The sequence below is a fragment of the Festucalex cinctus genome, chromosome 3 (assembly GCF_051991245.1).
Source record: "Festucalex cinctus isolate MCC-2025b chromosome 3, RoL_Fcin_1.0, whole genome shotgun sequence".
NCBI lineage: Eukaryota > Metazoa > Chordata > Actinopteri > Syngnathiformes > Syngnathidae > Festucalex > Festucalex cinctus.
Window position 1 is genome coordinate 33,302,207 of NC_135413.1, and position 27,522 is coordinate 33,329,728.

At 44.4% G+C, this 27,522-nt stretch overlaps 4 protein-coding genes across 9 annotated transcripts in view; 2 read left to right on the forward strand and 2 right to left on the reverse strand.

Moving 5' to 3' along the window:
• Nucleotides 1-373: 373 nt before the first annotated feature.
• On the reverse strand, nucleotides 374-14,112 carry urahb (urate (5-hydroxyiso-) hydrolase b). Its single transcript, XM_077517861.1, has 5 exons — nucleotides 13,948-14,112; nucleotides 2,424-2,518; nucleotides 1,376-1,528; nucleotides 727-862; nucleotides 374-654 (listed from the first exon to the last, which is right to left on the reverse strand). The coding sequence occupies exons 2-5, from the start codon at nucleotides 2,462-2,464 to the stop codon at nucleotides 565-567; spliced, it is 420 nt and encodes a 139-aa protein (XP_077373987.1). The 5' UTR covers nucleotides 2,465-2,518; nucleotides 13,948-14,112; the 3' UTR covers nucleotides 374-564.
• slc7a10b (solute carrier family 7 member 10b) lies at nucleotides 4,133-13,378 on the forward strand. The gene is made up of 11 exons (XM_077517858.1): nucleotides 4,133-4,248; nucleotides 5,934-6,138; nucleotides 6,224-6,375; nucleotides 8,351-8,476; nucleotides 8,577-8,730; nucleotides 9,850-9,973; nucleotides 10,308-10,411; nucleotides 10,477-10,573; nucleotides 10,662-10,811; nucleotides 10,894-11,071; nucleotides 12,337-13,378. The coding sequence occupies exons 1-11, from the start codon at nucleotides 4,167-4,169 to the stop codon at nucleotides 12,462-12,464; spliced, it is 1,500 nt and encodes a 499-aa protein (XP_077373984.1). The 5' UTR covers nucleotides 4,133-4,166; the 3' UTR covers nucleotides 12,465-13,378.
• Nucleotides 14,113-14,154: 42 nt separating the features above from the next.
• The window catches only part of cacna2d4b (calcium channel, voltage-dependent, alpha 2/delta subunit 4b), a 34,302-nt gene continuing 20,934 nt past the window's right edge, over nucleotides 14,155-27,522 (reverse strand). For 2 of the 5 annotated variants that reach the window (XM_077517854.1, XM_077517853.1), the window contains 14 exons: nucleotides 27,227-27,295; nucleotides 20,766-20,827; nucleotides 20,167-20,181; nucleotides 20,029-20,073; nucleotides 19,459-19,521; nucleotides 19,123-19,193; nucleotides 18,136-18,214; nucleotides 17,984-18,036; nucleotides 17,153-17,208; nucleotides 16,715-16,735; nucleotides 16,485-16,602; nucleotides 15,402-15,522; nucleotides 15,258-15,335; nucleotides 14,155-14,714 (listed from right to left, as the gene is read on the reverse strand). In XM_077517854.1, the coding sequence (XP_077373980.1) occupies nucleotides 14,613-14,714; nucleotides 15,258-15,335; nucleotides 15,402-15,522; nucleotides 16,485-16,602; nucleotides 16,715-16,735; nucleotides 17,153-17,208; nucleotides 17,984-18,036; nucleotides 18,136-18,214; nucleotides 19,123-19,193; nucleotides 19,459-19,521; nucleotides 20,029-20,073; nucleotides 20,167-20,181; nucleotides 20,766-20,827; nucleotides 27,227-27,295 (953 nt within the window). In that variant the 3' untranslated portion in view covers nucleotides 14,155-14,612. Of the gene's footprint in view, nucleotides 14,715-15,257; nucleotides 15,523-16,484; nucleotides 16,603-16,714; nucleotides 16,736-17,152; nucleotides 17,209-17,983; nucleotides 18,037-18,135; nucleotides 18,215-19,122; nucleotides 19,194-19,458; nucleotides 19,522-20,028; nucleotides 20,074-20,166; nucleotides 20,182-20,765; nucleotides 20,828-27,226; nucleotides 27,296-27,522 lie in introns of all 5 variants that reach the window. The other 3 variants (XM_077517856.1, XM_077517852.1, XM_077517857.1) reach the window with 3 other exon arrangements.
• On the forward strand, nucleotides 20,939-27,412 carry LOC144016571 (leucine-rich repeat and transmembrane domain-containing protein 2-like). Of its 2 annotated transcripts, XM_077517860.1 has the most exons (4): nucleotides 20,939-21,142; nucleotides 23,592-23,687; nucleotides 24,054-24,707; nucleotides 25,343-27,412. In XM_077517860.1, the coding sequence occupies exons 2-4, from the start codon at nucleotides 23,639-23,641 to the stop codon at nucleotides 25,813-25,815; spliced, it is 1,176 nt and encodes a 391-aa protein (XP_077373986.1). In that variant the 5' UTR covers nucleotides 20,939-21,142; nucleotides 23,592-23,638; the 3' UTR covers nucleotides 25,816-27,412. The 2 variants fall into 2 exon arrangements, with proteins under 2 accessions (XP_077373986.1, XP_077373985.1); XM_077517859.1 differs by lacking the exon at nucleotides 20,939-21,142 and having other exon boundaries at nucleotides 23,443-23,687.

Below are 27,522 nucleotides of genomic sequence, written 5' to 3' on the forward strand. Positions count from 1 at the left end.
CTGGCCGCGTGCCAACACTCGCACCCCCACACCTGCGCCCCCCAATCGTCTCAGTTAGACACCTGAGACACACACAGTAGAACACTCGCACCCGTCGACGGGAACGTGCGACCGAGTGGCACAAAACGCAAGAATTGGGACGCGGGTGGCCCACGTCGCAAAGCTGATGTGTGGAAAAACCCGGAAAAACCCGCAAGTACCTCATATCCCTGTGGGAAAACGTCATCTGGCAACAACGGAAAAAGCAGCTATTTTCTTTTCACATTTTGTATTTTCTTGGATTGAAATATCATTTTGTGTAAGATATCGAATGCTTGTTTTCTGACAAACAAAATACATTTGAAATTCAAAATAAATTCACGATGGAGAATAATCACAAGAGGAAATGACAATTTAATTGTGCAATTTTACATCCAATCAAGCTCATTTGCAAAAGATGTGACGAAACTAACAAGATCAAAGTCTGCAATTTGGACGATTGTGTTTGCGCTGCTGTGATGGCTCCAAATAGCAGTCGATCAAATTGTATTGCTGAAGGCGCACGATGTGCAAGCGTGTCCCTCGTCACGTTTCCACGTACGCGCTGTAGGAGAAGCGGCCGATGAGCAGCGGCAGGTGAACGTTTCGCATGGAATCGGCGACGGTGAACACCACCTGCGGCACACGGAAAACACGATTCAGCCACGAGGCGCCGGCCGTCAACAAACGCGCTCGACCTTTCGTGACCTCGGCGTAGGGATAGAAGGAGTCGCGTCGCAGCTGGCTCCAGTACGAGCCCGTCTCAAAGCGCAACTTGTACGTTCCGGGGACGAACGCGTCCCGGCTGATCAGGTCTGCGCAGCGGCCATCTTCGTCCGTCGTCCTGAAATGTCACAAACGTCACAAACAAAATGGGGTCTTGGAAACGTGTCATTCGAGTGGAACACATACCAGGAGGAGACAAAGAATAAAATGGATTTATTCCTTTTCCATTTACAATGTACAATGCAATTGAGCAACAACAACAAGTATTATTATTATTATTATTTTATAGAATCTCTGAATGAGCGTGTACTAGATAAAAATCAAATGTAGCCCTCAAGAAGACTTTTTGTCTTTAACTCATTCAAACCCAAAGACGTATAAATACGTTTTTCAATACTTTGTTCTTCACTCCCAAAAACAGATTTATTTGTTTTTTCTGTCACTAAATAGTGCCTCTTTAATTATTGAACTTAAAAAAAAAAAAAAGTGTCAGTGTTGTAGCCGTTATTTGCTGTCAAATCAAGTCATCTTCATTGATAGATGGCTTTGTTGAAATGGAAACAATAAGTTATGGTAACATTTCATTTGGTGATTGTTTTGCGTGCCACTAGAGGGAGCCGAGCGAGCGTACCCGACGTTGAGCATTTTCCACAGCTTGAGCCGCGAGTCCATTCGATGCAGGCTGAGGGCCACGCGGGTCGCCGGAACGCCGTCGCTGGTGTTCAGCACGCGCGTGCTCAGCGGGCTGCGCGATGACGTCATCCGACACCACGACAACGACAACCTGTGGAAGGGAAAACAAACAAAACAAAACGTTCCGTCGCGATGATCCAAACCGATGATTGCTAATTTGGGATGAACGGATCCGTTGGCGTTTCAACAAATACAAAAGAAATCAACACGCACACAAAAAAGGAAAAGTAACACCTTTTTGTTCTGTGACACCAAATCTTCAATAAGTACAACGGCGGATTTGGGCCACGGAAATATTTGGGTTATTTTTCAAGGGCAATATGGCGAGAAAAAAAAAAGAAAAAGTGGCAAATTTGCCACTTTCTAAAGAGAAACAAATTCAGAAATTTGCCCGTTTATAAAGTGGCAGATTGCGAGAAAAAAAAAATCAAGTTTCTCAGTTTTTTTTCTCTCACAAATCTGACACCACAAACTCGCAACGTGTCAAATTTGCGACTTTTTCAAAAACTTTCTAAATTCACAAATTGACAAATGTTTTTTTCCTCACAAATTTGCCACTTCAGAAAATAGCAAATTGCGACATACTGACTCAGGTTTGACCGATTTCATGTCATTTAAAATGAAAAACAATTTTTTCACCTATTTTTGAAGATTTTCTTTTTCCACATGAATACAATTACATAAAAAAATGGACTTGTTTTTCTGTGCGTAGTCAAGTCAAATGTTCTGCTGCTCATTCAAATCTTTATGGCTGTGAGTCCACAAAAAAAAAAAGAAAAAAAAAAGTGATTTTTATATTGTTTTTTTGCCATTTGTTCTTCATTTTTCAGATTTATATAACAACATTTATGATTGCTTTCGCTGCCATGTCGAATCCGAAATCAACACGTGTGAGAAATCAGCACATGAGAAATTGACAGCCATGAAAGAAAAACAATCAGAAGATCCAAATACGTGAAGAATAAAAACAAAAAAAGTGCGTTTACCTGCCGGCGAGTTGAAAGTTTTGTGACGGACGGCCCAACATGCACTGCAAACAAGACAGAGGGCAAAGGTCGTTTGTCGTCTTCCGAATCAATCACTGGGAAAGGAAAAAAAAAAAAAAAAAAAGTCAACAAACAAGCGAAACGATAACGCCGTTTAATGAATCGATGTTTGCTCATTTTAAAGCCGGAATGTTTTTTCATCCGAGCTGACGTCAAGTCGGCGTTTGTTTGTGCTGCTGATTGAATAAAGATGACACCAAAAAAAAAAAAAAAATGGATGTGACAAACGAGTTTGGCAATTTTGAAACACAATCATGGAAATTTCCATTTGTACTTTTTTGAAATAATGACACGATTCCAATCAGCTTGCAAGGATTGAAAATTGTGTTGACATATTAGATAGCGAAAATGAAGCAAAAACTACAATCGAAGCCGTTCGTTACACATCGATAACTAAAATTATCTGACAATTTCCTCAATGACAAAACGAAAATGAAAAGAGTGACCAAAATTCACACAATCCAAACAGAAGGAAGCAAAAGCGGGTTGGAGGGAAAAAACCCCCAACAACAACAAAAAACTACTACATAGGCGTGTTATCAGTTTCTGTATAAAAGTTGAAATCTATTCTGAAGGAAAATATCGACTCAACTGTCAATTTAGTCGACTACATTTGCTCTTTTTTCTGCTGACTAAATTTGCTTTTTTTCGTAGACTAAAATTGGATTCAAACTAAAATAAAATCAGATGACGAAAACTTCCATCCATTTTCTTGACCACTTATTCCTCACAAGGGTCAAATCAGATGACGAAAACTTTATTAGTCAATAAACTGAATGAAAATCTCTTGTCAAAATGAACACTGCTTCAGATGAATTGCATTTTTATATTGCGCACAAGTAATACACTTTTTTTTTTTTACTAAAACTAATACTGAAACTAACTTAAACTCAACTAAAAATTTATTTAAAAACTACAATTACGTACTAAAAACTAACACAACCACCCAGAAAACTAATTAAAACTTAACTCCATTGAAAAAAAAAAAAAGTCAAAACAAAATCAAAACTAACTCAAATGAAAAATGACAAAATTATAATCTGTACAAAACAAGATTACGTTTGAGGGAAGGAAAAATAAAACAAACACTCCTTAAATCATAAGATTAAAAAAAAAAAAGTTCACTATTATTGGTGTTGTGAACTTTACTTTAAAAAAAAGTCATTAGTTCTAGTTACTCAGTACTTGCTTTAAAAAAGTAACTGAGTTAGTAATTGAATTACTTCATAATTAAAGTAACTCATTACCAGGCAAAGTAACTATTTTCACCACTTTATTTTTTTATATCAAACAATTTGGATTTTTATTCTTATTTTTATTATTATTATCATCGTTATATTTTTATGCAAGGAATTCAAATTGCATCCAGGCTATATAAAATAAAAGTAAATATATCAAATAAAACTGAAATTGATCCTGAAACGAAGTAAGACAAAACTCCAATGAAAATTCCAAAACATTGTGGGACGTCCGTGAAGGCCTCACGGCGACTACTTAACATTCAAGCCCGAGCGGCGTGAGGCTGTTGCGCAACGCGAGCGGCGCGGCCCATTCAGGAGGTCTGAATGGCGAGCGAGAGACAGCGTCAGACCGGACCGGACCGGACCAGAGCACAGCAGCCAGACCGGGACCGGCATCGGCATCGGCATCGGCATCGGCATCGGCATCGGCCAGGACGCCGCCATGGACGACAGGACGCGCGTCCGCGAGCGCGTCGCCCTCAAGAAGGAGATCGGCCTGCTCAGCGCCTGCAACATCATCATCGGTGAAAATCGGCCTTACTCGATCGCCGTTTTCGTCCGCTCAACGTTTGCGTCAAGCGGACCAAAGCAGCAAAGCGCTCGATTCCGTCGTCATCCCGAGGATGATCGCGCTCGGAACCACCGACCGACCGATCGACCGACGGCGGGTGTGCAAATTTTAGGGGTGCGACGATCAATCGTACAAACATCGCGATACGAGGAAGGTCGCCATAACTTCATTTTCAATTATTTGAATTTATTCATCCATTTATTTTAGAATTAGTTTTTATTTTATTTATTTACTAAATTAGAATTATTTTTAATTTATGATTTCATTTAATGTATTTATTTAGTCATTATTTTTTTTATTCTTTTTAATGATCGTGGGGAGGTTGGCAATACAAAAAAAAAAAAGGTCACAATATTGTAAAAAATAAAAAATATTGCTTTTATACATAACAGCAATGCATATAAACATACAATCTGTAATAAAACTTAACGTTGAGGCATAGACTTGCTAATAATAATAATTGAGTTCCTCCACATATTGACTCGCTTCACAAGCATATTACGTTCACTTTGCTTATCTTTCTTTCCTTTGATCTTTCCTCTGGTCCCCTGACCTTCACGACTCTCAAGTATCCGGTTAAGGTGAAAGGTCATGGGATTTTTTAATTAGCTTTCAGGTTAATTAATGAACAATTCTGAGCTCTTAAAAAAATAAATAAAAAAAATTGGACCATTTATGTGGATTTGAGACATAGAAGGGCCAAAACATGCCTTGTGAAAATTAAACTGCACTAAAAAAAAACTGGCCACCAGAGGGTGCTACAACTGCACAAATGGAAATCAACCTGACTTTTTTTTTTTTTTTTTTTTTTTTTTTTTTGAACAGATGTGCTGCTTTTGATATCATGACTTGACGATATATTTTAATATCGTAATAGCACAACGATATTGCCGTTATTGGTTAGCGTTACAAAGTGACGTGTAGCTTCATTCAAAAGCAGGACAAGATTTGAAGTTGACAGATTTTTTGGGTGTGTTTTGTGTTTCTTCAAATTTAAATATTTGTAGAAAACACAAAAACTAACTCGACGAAGTGCAATTTCTGCAGAAATTGCGTGAAACGCTGAATGCAAATAGCTCGAATGCTTATGAGGTCAAGTGAAAGATAAATGATGTGGACATGACAAAGTATTAATTGTAGTCAAAAGATAAATGAATGAAAAGAACACTTGAGCCCGGCAGGCGTGAATTTGTAAAAAAAAGTTGACATTTATATGGAAAGTGTTATTTGAAAGCACCCCACATTCATTTGGATGGAAAAGTATGATAGTCAGTTGGTCTCCATGTATTAGCATAATTGCAAGGTACACTCGGAGGTGGGATTCGAACCCGGGACCTGCTGTTCACTCCACTTTACCAAATGTGCCACTGAGCCGCTAATGATGATGCTCAGTTGCATGTATGGAAGTGGGCGGGGCAAAAGTCCAGCCTCAGTCCCATTGAAAACGAATGAATGTGGAAAAGTTGACATTTAAGGTGAAAATATACACGGCCGAAAGCGTGAATTTTTTAAGCTTGCTGAAATTGGAACGGTTCAAATCGGAAATGATTATGTGGGAGTTATTACACAGCAAACAAGTTTGGAGCATAAAAATGGACGCTGCAAACGGTGGATGTGACCGATCGTTCCCCCCCGCAGGCAACATCATCGGCTCGGGCATCTTCATCTCGCCCAAGGGCGTCCTGGAGCACTCGGGCTCGGTGGGCGCCGCCCTGCTGGTGTGGCTGCTGGGCGGGGGCGTGGCCGCCCTGGGCTCGCTGTGCTACGCCGAGCTGGGCGTGGCCATCCCCAAGTCGGGCGGCGACTACGCCTACGTCAGCGAGATCTTCGGAGGCCTGCTGGGGTCAGTCGCGTTTGCAACGCCACATGCTGTTGATTTGCTGGTCTTGGTTTCCATGGCGACCCTCCCCAACGCCTGCGCTGCGCAGGTTCCTGCTGCTGTGGAGCGCCGTGCTGATCATGTACCCGACCACGCTGGCCGTCATCGCGCTCACCTTCTCCAGCTACGTGCTACAGCCCGCCTTCGCCGAGTGCGCGCCGCCGTACGCCGCCACGCGAGCGCTGTCGGCCGCCTGCCTGCGTGAGTGAGTCGCCTCGGCCACCGACGTTGCCCCTCCCCGACGAGTGTAAGGTATTGAAGCATCTTGTACCATCGAGTCACAGTCAAGCAAGAATCGGGCTGCCACGAAAGACGACATCGGCCACAATTTTCACTTTGAAGGAACTCTTAAGGCATTCTGGCAAATTTGGGCTGCTGTTGAAAGCAGGATGGGTAATAAGCCGAAGTCTCAAATCCAGGTCCAGGAAATAAAAACCCTGCCACCTTTTGGTGCCTCGACTCATCCGGCAGGTCGACGACGCAAGTTGAGTAGAAGCACCTGTGGCTAATGCCAAACGCTGGCGAGGTTTTTAGTTTTTGAACTTCCTGGACCTGGATTTGACACCTCTGGTATTCAGTAGCATCAAGTGCGATGTGGAGCCACCCGGAGCGAATAAAGGGCAGCGTCTCCGAGGTGCCTCCTGGTCCTGGCTGGAGTCCCGCACCTCAGCTAATTGCTAGCTAATTGCGAGCTAATTGCTAGCTGCAGACGCGGCGTCCCTGCTCGGACGGCTGAAAAGTTTTGTCGGCAGCGAAAGGTGGGAGGGAAGCGCCGGCGCTTTGCGGGCTTTGCGGCCGCTCACGTTTGGTTGGCGCCTTCGCAACGGAAACCATCCGTCCGGCCGGGCTGACAAGCGCCTCTTTGTGCCGGAGAGCCGGGCCACCGTGAGAGCCGAGCGCGTGACACTGATGGATGAGACCCCAGCCAGCGCCGCGCATTCCTCCAACCACGGAGACCCGCCCGCTACCGCGCAACACCCGCGATGGACGACCACGGCTGACGGGAAACATCTGACAGGCCGATGATGGATGGGGTCCAGGATCCAGTCGGGGGTCCAGGAAGGGAACGAGGGAGCAAAGGAAGGCTGCAAGTCAAGATGAGGAATTAGAAGGAGGAAGTTAGCATGTTGCGAGGGGGTGGAGGAGTGAGGCCAAGTTGTGCAGAGTACAGAAATCCTTTGATTGATGTTCCAGCTGGGGTCGGAAGAAGGTTCACGTTCGGGAACACCAAAATGGCAATTTGGAATATTGTTGAGGCCATCTTGAAAACGCCAACACGTATTTCCAAAGGATTGTGAGAAAGCGTTTGTGACGCGAGGTCTGGACGAGGACGTTCAGACTGCAGGCAAATCCGATTCCTCCTCAAATCGGATATTTAGGGCCGACTGTTTTGAGCAAGTATCCAAATCCCATGATGGACCCACCTGACGGGTTGCTGTGGCAACGACGCGGAACGGAGGCGCCACCCAGTCCGTGTCGCGTTTGACGTCTTTGGGAGGAGGTCTAGCGGACTTCCCGTTCCTTGCAAGCGTTAAGCCGTTTCCTTCGACTCGATTTCCATGACTTCGGCCTCGCACTAACTGGCTATTTCCGGTTGCGCATGTGAAGAACTGACGGGGTCGCGAGACCAGCTTGAGCACGCACAAGTAATCTAAACTGTCGGCAAATTTCTCATTGAGCAGGAGAGGAGTGGGCGGGGCAGCGGAGCCATCGAGGCGTTTGATTGCCGAGCATGCCGGGCAGCAAACCGATTGGATCCCGACAGCGCGGCCATATTGGTTTTTGCAGGCGTAGAGTGACGTCACAGACGGCCAAATCCGTTCCGAGTGTTTCGAGCTGATCGCATCCTGTTCAAATCGGATATGAAAGCACCTCCACACGTGGTTTCAAACCGTCCCGCAGAAACCCGATTTGAGGTGCTTTGCGACTGTGTTCCGCTTTCAATGTGGATGGGCTCAAAATCGGATTTGGGCTGCCAGTCTGAACGGAGCCAAAAGGGAGTTGCGAAGCAGGAACAAGGGAGAGCAGGACTGGATTCAGATGACCTCGGAAAAAACCCACTTGACTGAGAAACCTCCATTGAGCGAGCAGGACCGGGAACACTCGGAAGAGCCGCTTGCATGCGAGAGTCCAGACAGGAAGTCTCGTGGACGCGTTTGCATGTGTGTACTTGCAGTGCTGCTGACGTGGGTGAACTGCTGCAGCGTGCGCATGGCCACCAGGATCCAGGACGTGTTCACGGTGGGCAAGCTGTTGGCGTTGGGCCTCATCATCACGGTGGGTCTGGTCCAGATCTTCAAGGGTAAACCTTCTCTCCTCACGCTCACGCTCACGTCTTCGCCTCAGGAAGACCGCCGGCCGCTGACCATCTATTGCCGACTTCTTCTCCTGTTGCCCTCCAGGGAACTTTGAAGCGCTGACTCCTCAGGCGGTCTTCTCCACGGACCGGACCCCCTCGGTGGGGCAGATGGCGCTGGCCTTCCTGCATGCCTCCTTCGCTTTCAGCGGATGGAACTTCCTCAACTATGTGACCGAGGAGGTGGTGGATCCCCGAAGGTGACGGCCGCCATTGTTACTTGAAGGCAACGGGTCTCGTGTTAGTTGAAGCGGTTTTAGCGTTCATCCAAAAAGCTCTGTGGAAGCTTCCCTTCTTGGGGGTTATTCATGCTGGTGGTGAATGACCGACTGGATTTTAGACAGCAGGGTTCACAATTCTGGTCCTCCAGGTCCGGAGACCCGCAGGTTGTCCATGTGTCCGCCTACTAACACACCTGATACTAAAGATCAGGATCGTTATCAGCCATGTTGATGAGCTGATTATGAGAATTAGGTGTGCTCGTGAGCGGAAACACCTCAAACCTGCAGGACCTCGGACCTCGAGGACCGGAATTGGTGAACCCTGGTGTAAATCTTTGAGATCATAGGTCTCAAACTGTGGTTCTCGAGAGCCGCAGTCCTCCATGTTTTCCATGTTTTGCTCCGCAAACGGCCAACCCAAACAATCAGGATGGTTGTCAGTTTGAATCGAGGAGGGAAACATCGAAAACATGCAGGACTGCGGTGCTTGAGGACTGGACTTGAGACCTCCTCTTTTCCATGCTTGGGCAAGTGCTGGACAGTTTTGTCATCAACTTCCGCCAGACCTCCTGCCCCATCTGGAAGGCAGTAAAGGCAGCACAATATTTTCAAGTTGTCTGCTGTCGGAACCAGAAAGCCATTTCTCTGGTGCTCAGTGCAAAAGGCAGCAAAACCTGAGCCAGGCGGGTCTCGCGAGAGCCATCGCTGACGGTGATGGAATCACGGTTTGGAATCACTCAAATGTTCTTCTTCCATGTTCCATTTGTAGGCTTGGGGAATCCAAGTCCAGAAAGCAAAAACCCTGCCACAGGTTGGCTTCAGCCCACAGGTGATTCCACTCAACCAACCGGCAGGTCAATAATCTGGTCTCCACCTGTTGAGTAGGAGCACCTGTGGCTCGAGTTCCCCGTTTTATTTTCTGGACCTGGATTTGCAATCCAGCCAATTCTGGAAGCGAAGAAGGAGAAACATCTCCACCAATTCCAATTGGCTCCTTTCGGCTCGGGTCGCCGATCGCAACCCGGTTGAGCGACAGCCTCCGCGCAGACGTTGTCCGTTTGATGTTTGCGGTCTGTTCCTGTGGGTCGGTGTGTTCAGGAACCTCCCTCGCGCCATCTACATCTCCATCCCGCTGGTGACGCTGGTCTACACGCTCACCAACATGGCTTACTTCTCGGCCATGTCTTCGGACGAGCTGCTTTCGTCCAACGCCGTCGCCGTCGTGAGTCGTCCATGCTAACGCAGCACTTCACATGTTGCACACGCAGTGACGGAAATGATGCCGGACCGCATGCGTGATCCTCATCAAACATTTGTGGCAACATGAGCAGGTCGAGCAGAAGACGATTCGGGCCAGTGAAGAGAGAGAGAAAAAGTTTTCCAGTCACAATTCCGACTTGATTCTCCCTCTAAAGTCCACGAATAAAGTGACAATCCTGCCAATTTTTGGTTTTTCTGTCTTCACTGACCCTCATCCTGTTCCGTGCAGGTCCGAGTCGCTGACTGCTCATTTTTCGTTTTGGAGGCGTCCTCACTGACCTCATCTTCTCGTTCAGACGTTCGGAGGGAAGCTGCTGGGCACCTTCTCCGTCATCATGCCCGTCTCGGTGGCGCTGTCCACGTTCGGAGGCATCAACGGCTACCTGTTCACCTCTTCCAGGTGAGCCGTCTTCCCGTTGGCGCGGCGTCACGCGAGCGCCGGCTGACGGCCGTCCTTGGCGACAGGCTGTGTTTCGCCGGCGCCAGGGAAGGTCACCTGCCGGGCCTGCTGGCCATGATCCACGTGGACAAGTGCACGCCCATCCCGGCTCTGCTGGTCTGCGTACGTCGGAGCTCGCCGCCGCGCTTTTCACTCGCCGCCGCGCTTTTCACTCGCCGCCCCGTCTGACGGCCGTTGTTGCCGCTCGCAGTGCGCGGCCGCCATGGTGATCCTGTGCATGGGCGAGACTCACAACCTCATCAACTACGTGTCCTTCATCAACTACCTGTCGTACGGCGTCACCATCGCCGGCTTGCTCTTCTACCGCTGGAAGAAGCCCGACCTCGAGCGGCCCATCAAGGTCCCATCGCGACTCGAGCGTCATATCGGACGCGTTTGGATTCCGCTGGCGGCTCATCTCCTGAACCAATCCTTCCCCGCAGGTGCGCTTGCTGGTGCCCGTGTGCTACCTGACGTTCTGGGCGCTGCTGCTGGGCTTCAGCCTGCACTCGGAGCCGCTGGTGTGCGGCGTGGGTCTTCTCATCATGCTCACCGGCGTGCCCGTCTACTTCCTGGGCGTGCGCTGGAGGCCCAAAGCAAAGTGCCTCGACCGCTTCGTTGGTGAGTCGCCGTGACGACAACAAAAGCAAGTTACTGTTCTTCGAGACGGTCCTCCGACGAATACGACCGCGTTTTCAAAAAGTGACAATTTACGACCGAGTCTTGCATGTTTTAGTGGCCATGTTAAATAGCCCAAAAACACTCGAGAGCGTTCCCGACGTCTGTTCCAAGGACGAGTGCTTACCCGACTCGTCTAGTGGTTACTTTAGTATTGACTACAAATGTCAAGACTTAAAAACAAACGCCAAGATTGTTTCTGGACGGTTAGCTCAGTAATGGACGCACACAAGATCCGGGTTCGAATCTTAGTTTTGCTAAACTACAATATGCAACACTTCGTGGTCGTATTTTGGTACGTGGTAAAACGACTAATATGGTCGTTATTGTTGGAGGACTTTTGGTGCTTGTGCTGTGAGTCGATTAATCGGATTTATTTTCAAAGGAGCCGTTCATGAGCTCACCTATTTTGTTCAGTGTTTTACAATTAGGGGTGCACCGATCGATTGGGGCTGATTTATCGGCTCCGATTTCCTTAATTTTGGAAGATCGGTGATCGGCCGATCCCTTCAAAATGAACCGATCTTTTCCACCAATCTCATCTCCCTCGTCTGAAAAAGTCATCACAAGTGCACAAAATAATAAAATATTAAAAAAAATTTGTTTGGCAATATGTTTACCGCTGGCTGATTTTGCTGCTCTCTAGCCCCTATAATAATAACAATAACAATAACAATAATAATAATAAAACAAAATTGCCAAAAATGAAAACCCTGATACCGATCAGCTGAAAATGACGCAATCGGGACTCGGTTTCCGATCACGTGATCGGGACATCCTTACCTATTTGTATTTATGAGGTCTCAAACTATTTGGAAATACATATATAACTAAAAAATAGATACAACTAAAAAAATTAAAAAAAAGTTTAAAAAAGAATTCAATTAATAAATAATGTAATTATAAATAAAGATTTGTGCACATATGGATCATTATCAACAAAGTGTCATCTGTTGGAATCATAGTGAAGCTTTGTCCTCAAAAAGAAATAATTCCCTGAATTTTAAATAAAGTTTTCAAGCAATTGACAGGTGTCATATGACAAGTTGGGTCAAACCATTCTGGTGGACGGAAACGCTGGCTTTTACCACACTGAAATTCAATTGCCTGCCGAATATAGAATTCATTTTATGAACTTCTATATATATATGAATATTTTTTTTTAGAAATATTGACATATACTTTTTTTTTTTTTCCAATTTATGCAGAGACGGCGACGTTGGTGGGCCAGCGGTTGTGTTTGGTGGTCTTTCCTCAGTTGGACCCCATGGAAGTGCAGGCCGAGGCTTCCGATTGGTCGACGGATCCCTCGTCCGCTTCGTCCGCTCGCTCCTAAAACTCGACACAAGCGCCATCTTGTTTCGATTCCTTGCAGGAAACTAATCCTGCGTTGTGGCGGAGCGTCCCCGTGTGACATTGACGGACGTCAGCCAAATGGACGACTTTTTTTTTGGTTTTTGCATGTTGTTTTCCTTCCCAGTTCACAAAGTGCAACTTGTTGTCATTCCTCAAAATGGAAGATGAAGGAAGTCACACGGCATCCTGGCAAAAGGCCTCATCGCACCCAAGTTTAGACCGAAAACTCTCATTTACAGGAAAACGAGGGTCAAAGGTCAAAGTGCAGCCAAATGTGAATTTTGTGTCAAAAGTACAAATTTAGGCCAACCACCGCCGGCGTTAGCCACATTGCCTTGTTTTTTTACAACATTATTGAGCTAAGGATGCACACATTGGACATGAGAAAAATCACACAAACCCAAATTATTATGTCTGAATTAATTCACAAATGTGAATTTGTTATTTTTTTTTAAGAATTGAAAGTGACAAGATTCGCTAAAACTGACATTGTGTCAATATGTCATGTTGCTAATTGAAACTGGCTCATTTACATCTGCTGATGCTAATGCTAACATGCCACCGCCACTGACCTGTATATATGACTGGATGGCCCATAGCTGAATACACGCCCATGCAAGCTGTCACAGTGACAGGGCGGCCATCTTGTTACTCCCACCTCGCCAGCAGACTAAACTATCCGGCGTACGTACACATGAGACGTATACAAATCGTAGGCAGTTAGTTAAGGCTGAGGCGGGATGCTCACTAGTTTTTAACAAGTAAATAAATAAATAAATAACAAGTGGATGCTATGTGGTGCTTTGAGGACCTCAGTTCCTTACAACCCAATATTACATTTGACAGCGGCATCATTTGTTAAATTACACTTCTTATTCTTTAATTTAAAAATATATATTCAGGTTTCCTCCTGTACTAAACATTTATTGTTTTAATCTTATTTCATAAGCCTTCCATAGTTGAGCGAAAACGCAGATCTCGTCTTGACAGGCTATGACAGATGAGGAGCCAAAATGGCTGACTGGGCGTCACCGTTGTCAAGTCGAATACTCCCTCTATATACAGTATATTATTTTCAAAATATTTTAAAACAACCATCTACAAATAACATACATTGACACGTCTTCTTCTTTTTTTTTTCAATTTTAGTTGAATTTATTTTGTTTAGGTTTCGTTAGCTAAAATAACCTCGCATGAGACCCAGCGTCATCTACCGACTAGGTCATCAAGTGACCCAGCTAACATTCATAACCATCTTAAAGATCAACTTGGCCAGTATGATGTAAAGATGGCAAAAAAAAAAAAAGCACACTGACTGAAACATGTTTCCATCAATCATTAAGATTGCGCAGGTTTCCTTTGCGCAGTTTTGTGGACGATTTGATTGTAGAGCGGAAGTGAACTTTTAACGGGCTGTAGCTAGCTTTAGCCTAGCCCATTATAGCTACTTTCCAGGCTCTTACCTTGAGGCAAACGTCGGAATGCTTGTTTGTCCTGCTGACATTTTAGCTGGGGCCACTTTTGGCCGGGCGGGGTGAGGCCGTCCAACGCTGTTTCGTCCAGAAGCTTCCATTTATTTGACGATGCATTTGAATGGCGAGCACAAGCATCTTGACGCAGCTGTGGGGGCGTGGTTTGCTAGAGAAGAACGTCAGTCACGTTCAACTTGATATGATATAAATATATTCTTTTTATTGATTGCAATTTTCTAGCTACTCAAAAATAGTTTGCATAAAGTGATGACAAGAAAAAAAAATAGACAGTGGACCAAATCCTGCATAGTTTGGCACCTACTGGCCGATTGTTTTTTTTTTCATTTTTTAAAAAATATTGAATTTATTGAAGTCAAGCCCTGTTTTTTTTTCCAATAAATTCTTGGGGTTTGAAAAAAAAAAAAAAAGTAAAACATGAAGCCTATTTGAGACGTAAAGGCTATGAAGAAATGTATCCAACAGAGGGCGCCATAGCTCCCATGAAATGTCATCAGTCGCTTCTTAACTGTTATTGTCAACATCCACCGGAAGCTCCTCCTCCGATCGTCTCCAGTTTTTCACCCCCTCCCGCCTCAAAATTAATTTCCCGCTTCAGTCCCCGGCGCGGCTGCCTCCTGATTGGCCCCTTGCTGCTGTTACGTCACGAAGAGGCGGGTCCCCGAAAGCAGCAGGCAGGCGCAGAAAAGCCTGATGGAAAGGGAGACGGCGCATGCGCCGCCGCAATCTTTGGCGTTTTCCTGATACGCACAAAAACAACAACATTTTCTCGCATATTTTTCACAAGGGCAGATGCGTGTCAATGCTGAAAAGATGACAAAATGGACTGAAATGTTGAAAAGAAATGAAATGACGCGGATGCATCTCACGCGTCACTTCTTCAGACACTTCCTAATATGCAAGCTCGCTATGCTAACATAGCATACAAGTGCTCATAACTCGAACTTTCACTTGCCATTCAAAGCAAAAAAAAATAAAAATGGCTCCCACTCGTTAATTAATTTGCTCATATCTCAAGGCAACAAAGAAAGCGCCAACACGGATGCATGTCACGCCTCACTTCTTTGGACAATCGCTAACATATAGTTGTGGGCGGGGCTACATCACAAAACGACACCTTCGCGTTTATTTAGCTAGCATGCTAACAGTCGCTATGCTAACGTACGGCATGCATCCATCCGGCCCAAACATTTCAGTTGGAACGTTTTGAATCTTTCTTAGGAATTTTGAAATGATAAATGATGAAATGTCCCAGCATGCGAGCCGACCAATGGGAGGCTGACCTTGGGGTGGTAGGCGTGGCAAGACTCGGGGCGCCGCCGCACCTTCTGCGACTTCATGCGGTTGCACTTGACGGTGGCGTTATGTGGGCCGGCGTCAAGGAAAAGGGCGTCGCCGTCGCGAAGGCGTCGGGCGGCCGTCGAAAGGATATATTTGATCTCTTTGGGCTCGAGCGGGATTGGGCCGTACTGGCGAGAACAGTCGCAGTTGGCCTCCGTCACCAGCACCAGCAAGTTGCTGGCCGGCACGCGCTGCACCACAAACATCCTGCACAAAAAAAAATAAATAAAAAATAATTAATCATAATAATCATCATCATCATCATAATAATAATAATCACAATAAATAATAATAATAATAAATAATGACAATATTATTAATAATAATAATAATAATAAATCAGAATATTAAATAAAATAGAAATAATTAGAATAAAAATGACAATAATAATAATAAAACTACTCATAATAATAATAATAAATCAAAGCAAAAATAATAAAAATACAATAATAATAAAAACAATGACAATAATAAATAAATAATAACAACAATACTTAATAATTTGTGTATTTTTGCTGTTTTTACCCAGCAAGTAAGATGAAAAATGTCGGAGGCCAAAATGGTTATAAAAAAATTGCCTTTTGAGTTTTTGTCCACAAATCTGCAAAAATACGCGCAAGAGCATTTATTGGACACTTTTAACAAGCATCTTTAGAACACACGTCTTGTAAAAATAATAATAAGAAGAATTATGATTCTAAAATTGTGTCATCTTTCTCTGCTAGTCATTTCTTTGTATATTTTGTCAGTTAAATTGATATTTAAGATAAGTACTTTTACTTTTTTGAAATGGATTTTGAAATTGAAATGGAGTACTTTTGTACTTGATATTTTTCAACAAATACTTTCTGTATTTTGACTAAAGTAAAAAAAAGTCTTTTTCTGCTAATCATTTCTTTGTGTCGATGATGTCATGAGTCGAACACTTTAGTTGTTTATGATGGTTATTGAACCGGATTCGGGCTTTGAATTCCTGTGACGTCATGTGCAGTGTGCAACGTGAAGCAGTTTCATTTTCGGCCCACAGGTGGCAGTAACGATTTGAAATTCCAATTTCAGCTTCCGGTCATGTTTTTTTTGCACTTGTATCTTTTTGTCCTTTGACTTGAACAAGCAACCAAACCAAAGTCATCCCATTGAGTTTGTGTTTTTGTGTTGTTGTTGCGTACTTCTGGCATCGTCCGCATTTGATGATGCTGTTGGCCTCGTTGACGGACGCGTCGTACGTGAAGCCCGGGTAGGCCGTCTCGCACGGGACCACCGCCTCCACCTTCTTCTGCTTGTGAGCTGCACGCACACGCGCGCACGCACGCACGCACACGCATGTGAGCAAACGCACGCACATGCACAACGAAATCCACCAGGTGGCGCTCTCACACAATGTCAATGATGAACTCACTGGTGTGATATCCGGCCTTGGCTTTCATGATGATGATGATGATGATGATGATGATGATGATGACGTCATAGTTGCCAAAACATGAAGACAGTGATGACACGACATACACAAAAGGACAAACAAGGGAGCCATTTTTTCCAGAATGCTGCACTGCCTTGACATACGAGCGAGACAACTTTTCAATATTTTGGGGACATGAGTCATCATTTCATATGATTTTTTATTTATTTTTTTAGATGAATTTAGTTTGTAGTCATTTAGTATGATTGTGTGTCGTCTTCACATTCACTTCATGTCAATATGGAACCGTCATTTGTGATACTTTCTTTTTTTTTAATTTTGAGTTACAAGCGTGATCACAGAAGTAGTTGAGCTCGCATGTCAAGGCGCGGCCGCATGATGGGAACGTGATGACGACGATTTATCGAGCATGATTACCGTCCGCAAAGTAATCCGAGTGCCACAAACCGCACAGGTTCAAGTCCAACACAAACCTTCGGCAGACGCACAAAACAAACACAAACAAACAAACAAAACACTTTTTAAACACAAGTTGGGACAAAACAAAAAAAATAACACATACAAAACAAAAGTAAAAATAGAAAATAAAAATAAATAAAATATATGTAAAAAAAATACAAATAAAATTATAATAAAACAAAATAATAATAAATACAAAAACAAATGAATAAATATACCTAAATACAAATAAAATAATCAAATAAAAATAATAAAAAAAGTAAATTTTCCAACACGAAGTTGGGCCAAAAGAAAAAAAAAAATACATAAAAAACAAAATGAAAATAGAAAAAAAAATTCATTTTCATTTTATAATGACCGACATAGCCCTTTCATGTACCAATTCAGATAAATGACATCAGGATTTTAAAGTTTTTTTTTTTTTAAAGATTGATTGATAATATGAGAAAGCAACTTTTGAATGGTGACCACTCAAATGACAGCAATTTTCTATTCTGCTTATTTTTAAGCTCCTGATGGCAAAACGGCCACAAGAGGGCAGCGAGTATCAGAAACTTGAAACGAGGCCTGCCATTGGCTGATACTGGCATCGATACTCGCTCATGCATTTATGTTTTAAACCTCCCAAAAATGCTGAACGAGGTTGTTATATACCAACAACAAATCTTTTTACACAAACAAAATGTGCAGGTCGGCTCCCAGAAATCAACGAATGGCAAAAATATCGACACATATTGTTTGAAAATATTGAACATCAGCAACAAAAAACAAAACGTTTTGCTTCCTCACATGAGCGCGTTGGAGAAGATCCATCGGACGATGGCCGCCAGGCCGTAGAAAGGCTGCGCACACACATAAAAACCAAAACAACATGGTCAAGCAAGCGCAAGGTCAAAGGTCGTCGTCGTCAGACAATCGATTAGGTACGCGTGCCCACTGACGCTGAGCAGAGGCCTGGAAGCGGCGCTGGCGTGATGGTGGCTGTTCTTGCACATGGCCTGGTAGTCAAACAGCGACACTCTGAAAACAAACCGCAACGCCCACAAAAAAAAATTGGCTTTTGAAGGCAAAAAGGGGAATTCATTTATTTGACATGAAGAAAATTCCATGCATGAGGAAAATCTGTCACTTAACTCATTCACTGCCTTTGACAAGTATACTTGTCAATTGTATTTTTTAGAGCGGTGCTAAATGGGGGCGAATCTGAGCATGCTCCACTGTAAATATCCAACTTGGAAACAACTTTACTGATGCCCAACCACCGGTAGATGACATCATTGCCCCATTTTATAGGAAATAAACACAGTTTCAGAGTCCATGGGAGAAATGGCTGTATTTTGGCAAACCTACATTTTTCTGCTGTCAATTATAAAAGAACGGGACGGGACAAAAAGTAGGGAGTCTATTCTGTTATTTGGTAGATTCGGTTTATATATAATTATTGAATGTAATATCACGTGAGTATTGGAAATGTAAAAATTTTCTATAATGACTGGCAGTGAATGAGTTTTAAACAGGAAAAAAAAAAAGACATGACAGTCATAATGAATAAATACATAGATGAACAATAAATGATATCAACATTTAAAAAATACATATTATAACAAGACTTAAGGAAGGTTGAAATTTTTTTTCATTTTTTTTTTACTTTCCTGACTAAATTGTTTTCTGAACCCTTGAAAAAGTTTTAATTATTTTAGAATATTATTATTACTTTATATTATTAATAATGAACAATTTTCCCAATGAGATGTTTTTGGTTTTAATCTAAAAAAATTCTGTGTTTTTTGATACATTGTAAAAGGTTGCAGTCCTGCAAAAATGTTTTTTTTTGTTTTTTTTTTTAATTCATGAAGAATTTGAAATCCTTCCGGTGTCAAGTGAAAAGAAATCAATCAATGAAAAACTGCGTTTCCATGGAAACTGACTTTTTGTACACGCCCATCTTGATGAGCGTCGCCATGACGGCGCCGTCCACCTCGCCCATGAAGCGACCCACCTGCAAAACAAAAACAAAAGGCCAGGTGGCGTCAAAGCGCTGCAAAAACTCAAATATCGATTGATTGCTTTTAATAGGTTGGCGGCGGTCAATAACGTTTGCCTGCACGTGCGTGTGTGCGCGTGGTCAGCTGAAGGTGAGTGTGAAGGTCGTGCGGCTAAATCCAGGGGGAAAGATTAGCTGGCTAAATCCCGCCCTCATCATCCAGATGTTGTTTTTGAAATAATCCCCCTTTTTTTGTGGCCTGTGACCTTTGACCCCTCACCTCCTTCCTCTCCTTGGACAGCAGGATGAAACCGTGATTGTCCACCAACAAGCACCTCAGATCCTGAAAGCAAACCAGCACGTCGTCATCGTCAGGGCGGGTCATGTGACATGTCATGAGACGTTATTCGGGTGCCATTTACAAATTTACGAGCCGTCTCCAGGAAATTAAATATGGACCATCTAATCACTGAATAATAATCATAATAATCATAATAATAGATTGTGATTATTATTATTATTGGTGAAATTGGACTCGACCATCAAATAGAATCTTGTCAAAATTTCGTTATTGTTGTGATGTCGTTTGTTTGGCTTCATTTTGGATGAGTCGCCGTCACGTGCTAACATGCTACTAGCATAAATGCCTTGTAGCTAATTTCATGCGTTGGCTAATGTGATGCTAACGTCGTCTTTTCCTGTTGCTTTGAATCCGAACCGCAGACGACCCCATCACAAACGTCTCATACATTTTTTGAGTTGACAAATTTTTTGAGGCTGCGTCACGTCGTTGACGTGTGTCATGTGACATACGGCCGGTCATATGATGCGTGCGTGCGTGGTGACTTACGTCGCTTTCACAGCTGAGGGGACACACTCCTTCCACGTTTGAACACTGACACGCACGCACACACAAAAGAGGTCGACAATCAAAACGATGTCAATGGATTGGGGACACCATCAAAGACACAAAACAGGAAACACTCACATCTGTGTCGCTCGCCTGGTAAAGAAGAAAAACAAACCGGAAAAGAAATGAATGATCGTCATTAATCAAGCACATGTTGATGACACGTTGGTCAACTTTTGATGATGTAGTACCACAGTGTGCCTCTGGGGGCAGCACTGACAATTAACATTTACACATCACATTCAAAATGGCAATTACAAATGCATTTTGTGATGACATCAAAAAAGTGCCCCAAACAAACGTTTAGCACATCTGATTTAAAAAAAATATATAGATATAGATATTCAAAAAAGGGTGATCAACTTCAAATATGTATTTTCTCAAATAAAATCTAAAAATAAACAAATGAACAAATAAATCAATAGATAAATAAACAAAGTAGGTGAATCCACATGTGCCTAAACTGTGACAATTTGGGGTGCACTGTAAGAAGTGAAGTATAGGAGTACGCTGCCCCCTTCTGGCTTGGAGGATCAACTTACTGCGAGCAACCAAGAGGAGCAGGAAAATGTCAACTTATGCACATTTCATTCATTCATTTAAGCTGTCATTAAGCTCCGCCTGTCGCACATCTGCCACACAAACAGCTGTGAGTGTGTGCGCGCGTGTGCACTCACCTGCTTGGCAATCGCCCAGAACGTCTTCTCCAGTAAGTCCAAGGACATCTGCAGGCCCACGGCTAAAAATAGAAACACGCAAAATGAATGGCACTCTCGCTCGCTCTCTCGCTTTCTTTTCTTCAGTCACATGATGCTCGCTCGCCCCGGGCAGCAGCTTGTGTGTGCGTGAGGCAGCGGAGGATGATGATGATGATGATGCGGATAAGGAGGCGGAGCATCAATAAAGCGATAAAAGCGCGCTGATGTTTGAGCTGCGGCAGCAATTGAATCAAGACTGGAGCGGGCGAGGAGCACTTCCTGTCACCCGGAGACCCACTTCCTGTCTGGGCGAGGATGTGAAGGCCACTTCCTGTTTGGAGGCTCTTCAGCACATGGTGGGTGTCCAGCGTGTGATGTCATCGGTCTGTAGCGAACGATTGTTAAGTTGCAAATTAGGATGTTAAACTTGGATTTGGGCTTGGAAGTAGACTTTCAAAATAAGCTTTTAAAACTTGACTTTGGGCTTCAAAGTGGGCTTTCAAAATACTGTTCGGGTTTCAAGCAAGAATACTGTAAATGCTTTCAATGTAAGTTTTGGGGTATTAAAGTGTCATTTGAAGCCATGACGACAGTTTCAAATGAGGGTTTAAAATGAAACAAGAGTTGGTCTTTCCAATTTGGGTGATGAGCACGGTTATTTTAGTCAACTAAAAGTAACGGAAAAACTCAAACTAAAATTCAAAAAACAATTTCATCAACGAAATCAAATAAAAATGCTTTAAAAAAACAAACAAAAACAAACTGAAACTACATTTTATGTATGATTATGATTTTTTTTCAACAGAATATTTTGTTATATTACCATAAAAACATGGACGCACGCTACCAAAATAAAAAACAGTCTCTTCTTTCATCATAAAAAAAGTATATTTGTATCCGTTTCCATTTTGCAACAATTAGCATTAGAATATAGTTTCATCAATATTCACATTCCTGGTGAAAACAGTGACAAAAAGAGATTGTCGCAACATGGCCCTGGCTGATCTCTTATATTCTGTTGCCACCTGCTGGCCATTTTTTTTGGTAATAACTATAATTGCTATAAGCCACCTCTTCACATCAGAAGCTGCGTCAAATCTTTTGTATGTTCTTGCAATTAAAAAAAATAAATGTATCTGTGTATTTTTTGGGAGGGAAGGACAAATTATTACAAAACGTTTTGACACCTTTTTGGCATTGGACAAGTTAAAACTAATGAAAAAAAATTAAAAAAAAAACAATTTTGTTAACAAAATAAAATAAAACAAAAATGCTTTTTAAAGAATGAAAACTAACTGAAACTACGTTTTATGTTTGCACAACTAACTAAAACTAGAATTATGGCAAAAAAAAATGTCCTTTGTTTTAGTCTTTGGTAATGAATTGAATGCATGAGACTTTATGGATGATTTGAAATGTGATTTGAAGTCGATTTATTTTGATATGAACCCGATTAAATTAAGTACGTTTGAAAGTGTGTCACACGCACGTGACATCATCGAGCAGCAGCCAATAAAAAACATCTTCAGATGACGTCGCGCCCATGCAGTTTTTTTTTTTAATAAAACTAAAACTAATACTGAAGCTAAACTAAAACTAAGTGATTCAAACTAATAAAAACTAAGAGAAAAGTAATTCAAACCAGCTCAATACCAAAAACAAACGAAATCAAAACGAACTCAAATGAAAAATTCCCAAACTTAGAATAATCCTGATTATTAACAAGCGTTTGAAAAAATGATGAAATGAGCGTTTCGGTCGGATGAAGATGCAAACGTTAGAAATAACGTGCGAGTTGTGCTTTCAATGTCGTGTCGAGTTCGGGTTTGAGACTCGGGTGAGGCTTCATCATCCGCTCAGTGAGACAAATTTTTGGGGGGAATCCAGTGCGCATCCATCTGCAGTGTCTGTGGTGACATCCGTCCGTCCGTCCGTCCGTCCATCCGACCTATATGTGGGGAGGGTTGCTGATTCGTGACGTCCGCCGGCACTTTTTGAGCCTGGCAGACGTTTTTGTCTGCATTCCGAGGACGGCGCGGCTCAATGGCGGCCATGTTGGAGCCTTTTGTGGCGTGTTGACAAAGGCCACAAAGAAAAGCGCTCGGGGCCGCGTCACTCAACTTGCTCGCCTTCCAAATGGAGCAAGAAGGCCGGCTGAGTGGATTTTTTTTTTTTTTTAATCTGATGATGCTTTTAATCGGCCGTTGCAGATTTTTGAGCAACTGCAGCTCTCAGTGGCGGATGGAAAAAAAAAAAAAAAAAAAGCCTTGCAAGGATTATTCAATTCATTTCAGGATTAGCGCTGCCAACTTTTTGCACTCGGCTGGAAAGGGGCAAGCTGCTAGCGTTAGCATGTAGCTTGACCAGCGAGTTCCAAATGGTGAACTTTGAACCCAAGTCAAGCATGCAAACTTGCGTGCTTTTTTTTCACGGCAGCTGTACAATTGCCATGTTTTCAAATCCCACCAGGCCGCTTTGGCATTTGGACAAATCGTATTTGTCTCCGATGTAACACGCGCACACTAAGACGGCGCTCGTCCGACCGAGAGGTGACAAACGTGTTTAGCAAAACAGACGACGCAAGAAGAGCCGAAAACATGAAATGATTTGCAATGTTGACCAAAAAAACCAAATTTGGATTGGGCCCCGATGGTCTGCCTGCAGTGTGAAAGTAGCCAATGAATGGGGAGGAGGTCCAAAGTTTCACTTGTCAACATGGCACCACATTGACGCATGTTAGCATGTGGCCTCGCCGGGGGACGTCAAGCTCATGTCAAGTTGTCAATATTGTTGCGTGCTCCGCAGGATCGTCTTCATCTCAAACGCTCCCGACTGTGATCCGTGTGGACCAAATGAGGCGGATGGACCGGCACCCGCAGAAAAACCACCAGGAGGTTCTTGGTGCGTATTGACGACAGCGAAGATGAAGATGATGATGATGATGATGATGATGACGGTCCAAATCCTCGAGTGACAACAAGCACCGAAAGCTTGCGTAAAGAGGTCACCAACTTGTGTCGTGGAGTTTCCCCGTCCTGCATGTTTGCGATCCTCCAACGCAGCTGATTCAAACGATGATCTGTGCAGACGCCAGTTAACAATCCGGACAATTTGAATCAGCTGTTTTGGACGAAGGAAACATGCAGGACGGGGCCCTGGAGGACTGGAGTTGTGACTTCTGCTCAGTACTTCAATTTTCATTCAAACAGAAGTCGAAAAAGTTGTGAAGAAAGACTTTTCCATGACACTCTTGTGATTGCTTCTCAGTTGGTGCCGTCGCGCCCACCCTGGTTGTGGTTCTGCTCCTCCTGCTGGGCTGCGGTCGCTGCTGTCCCAGCTTGTGCACCTGCCACGGGAACGCCAGCGACTGTTCGGGTCTGCACCTGAGCAGCTTGACCTCCATCCTGCCTCTGCTGGATCAGGGCTGCGTGACCTTGCGCCTCCTCCAGAACAACCTCTCCACCCTGGCGTCCGTTGACTTCAGCAACCTCACCGGCCTGGAGGTCCTGGACATTTCCCAGAACCAATTCTCCGGCCTGCCCTCGGGAGCCTTCTCAAATCTGGGCAGCCTGCGTTGGCTCAACCTGTCGACGAACCTTCTCGGAGCGCGCCTGACCGCCGCCGCCGACACCAGCGATGAGGCGGACCTGCGTCTGACCAGGGAGGTCTTGAAAGGTTTGTGGCGGCTGCGGGGTCTGGACCTGTCTTCCAACGGCCTCCCCTGGCTGCCGACGGGCCTGCTGGACGGACTCCAGAGGCTGTCGTGGTTGTCCCTGGCCAGGAACCGTCTGGCCGTCCTGGAGCGGGTGACCTTTGAGCCTCTGACGGGACTTAAGCAGCTGGTCCTGGCTGGGAACCCTTGGGAATGCGACTGTAAGATGAGGGCCTTCAAACACTGGATGGAGTGGATGGTCTACCGAGGTAGGCCTTCCAAATGTTTTGAGTTTTGAGGACCTCCTCATAATCCTAACGCCATTTAGGGGAAAACCAGTCAACTTGTCCGATACCAAATTGAATATTTTTGAAAACCTCACACTCAACCAAGCTTCTGTTCAAGCGAACCCTGCAGCAGAAGGGCACTCACTCATCCAATCCCAAATCTTAACGGCAATCTTCACAATCTTGTGACCGGTTCCTGACCGGTTTTTGCCAAACGAGGACTAAGTACAGCATTTCAGTTGGTTGACAGCTCAGCGGAATATCGCTAAACCCATCGAGGACTGCCAGTTGGTGTTCTCGTGTTTGGGATTTGGTGGTTTTGGTTCATCTGTCCATTATCTGAACCGCTTAGTCCTCAGAAGGTGCTGCAGCCCAACCCGGCCGGCTTCGGGCAGTCGGCGGGATACAACCTGAACTGGTTGCCAGCCAATCGCAGGGTTTTGGTTCAGTACACAATAAAGCGTTTCACCGTCCCTCCAACACAGTCCGCCTGATGCTGCTTTTGTTCAATTGGCGTTCGGATTACGAGTTGATCCTTGGGGAAAATTCTCCTCTCACTCCCCAGAAAGTCGAAACCCACGTTTAAAGCTTCCATGTTTCTTCCTTGCTCTTCGTAGACGGTCAGGTCGACGCCATGACTTGCAGTCTCCCGAGGAACTTGTTGGGCCGAGACGTGCGCGGGGTGCCGGCCGAGATGTTCGCCCACTGCACGCGGAGCGCCGCCAGGAACTCCAGCGCCACGGAGTCGCCGTCCGGAGAAGCCGGCCGGCCTCCGTGTCCGCCGGGTCGCCCGAGCGGCGCGGACGAGTGCGTGCGGCAGCGCTACCGTCCGCCCAGCGTCCGACGGGCTCCGGGAACGCAGATCGTGGCGGGCGTGGTCTGCGGGACCGTGTGCGTCATGATGGCGGTGGCGGCCGCCTACGGCTGCATCTACGCCTCGCTCATGGCGCGCTACCAGAGGCGGCTGAAGAAGCGCGGACCGCCGCTCATGGCGCCGTCCGTAGACGCCGAAGACGAGCGACCGCCGGAGGAGGAGACGCCGCCCAAAGAGGCCTGCGTGGTGCACGGGTACCGCATCAGCAGCTTCTGACGGACAATCGTCATCATCAAAACCAGATCCGGAAAGTCAAAACCTTGCCACACTTGTCTTACGACTCAGCTGGTCCTACCTGTGGTTCCAACCAAGCTGTGGCAGAGCTTTGACTTTCTGGACCTGGTTTTGACACTTCTGATAGTCCACTGAATCAAATCCCAAGGTAGTGATTCCGACAAAATTGAGGAATCGTTTCAGCTCATGAAAATCCCTACATTCCAAAAATGACCCAAAAAACGAGCGATCCTCCATTTGGGCCAATTTGTTCCAACTTTGAGTCAAGAAATTGGTCCATTAGTGTAAAACAACTCCAAAAGATTGGTCAGCTCCTTGACTTGGGTCAAAAAAATTGGGCCATTTTTGTATAAAACGACCCATAAAGTCTATCGGTTCCATTTTTGCCCATTGTTGGGTTACTTTTTGACCCAACTGCACTCTAAAAACAGTTGGGTGAAAAATAACCCAACAATGGGCAAAAATGCACCAATCCTCTACTTGGGTGACCCATAAAGTGGGTCGCTCCATTTTTGATCCATTATTGTGTTACTTTGAACTATTTTTAGAGTGTACACAGTGATTATAGCAGGGGTGGGCAAGCGGAGTCCTCGAGGGCCAGAGTCCTGCAGGCTTTGGATGATTCCCTTCTCCAACACAGCTGACTGATTCGTCTCATCAGCAAGCCCTGCATAAGCCTGATAGCGATGGTGTTGATTGTGTTGGAAGAGGGAAACCTCGAAAAACCTGCAGGACTCTGGCCCCTGCAGGATGCAGTTTGCCCACCCCTGGATTAGCGAGTAGTCAACCAGTCCCAACGTCTCCCATCTTCACCCTGCGACATGCCAAACTAATCCGACAGCAACACTGCCACCTGCAGCCCACATTGAGCTATTATAGCCTCAATCAGCATCACCTGCAGTGACGACTCGTTAGGTGCGGGACAGGAAGTGTGCGCTGCGTAAATTTGTCTTTGTTGTCACCCTGAGCGAATCTCCGTCAATGGATTAGCCAATAAAATGCGTTTTCTCCTCCAATGAAGTTGAAGCAGTCGACGTTTTGGAGCAGTTTGAGTGGCCCCCCTAACCCCAACCCCAAAAGAATCCAAACTATGACTTCATTAAACTTCACTTGAATGAAGTTCAAAGTCAATAATATTGATGAAGTTGAATGAACTCATCATGAATGACATTTAATATATTCACTTTGGATTCAATCACGTGTTGCCAATGGAAGCAATTAATTGTGTTCAATTGGTCAACAATTGAATTTGTAGTCTTCATTTTGGTTTTTGGTCTTTTCCCAGCTCGTCAAACAACAAAAACAAACTGAAAAATATCAGTTGTGTCAACAAAAAACCCAAAAGAAAAGAAGCATTGATTTCAATTTGAAGGAGGAAGAATGAAAAAGTGACCTCCAGCCATGGCCGTCTTCCCTTGCGAGGACACGGTGACCGACGTGGTGCCCACCGCGTACTTCACGCCTGCAAAAGGACAAAAACGGACACAACTCATATACATACTGCATCGATTTTTTTCCATCAGATTCATCACATCTTTGAATTTGGATTCATCACGATTAAAAATGGCTTTTTAATCAACATTTTTTTTCAAGTGCACCTGTTATGTGTTATTTTTTTTCAACATTTCCTGTTATGAGGACGTCTTTTTATCACTGCAAACAAACACTCACCCTCTTCTTTTTATAATC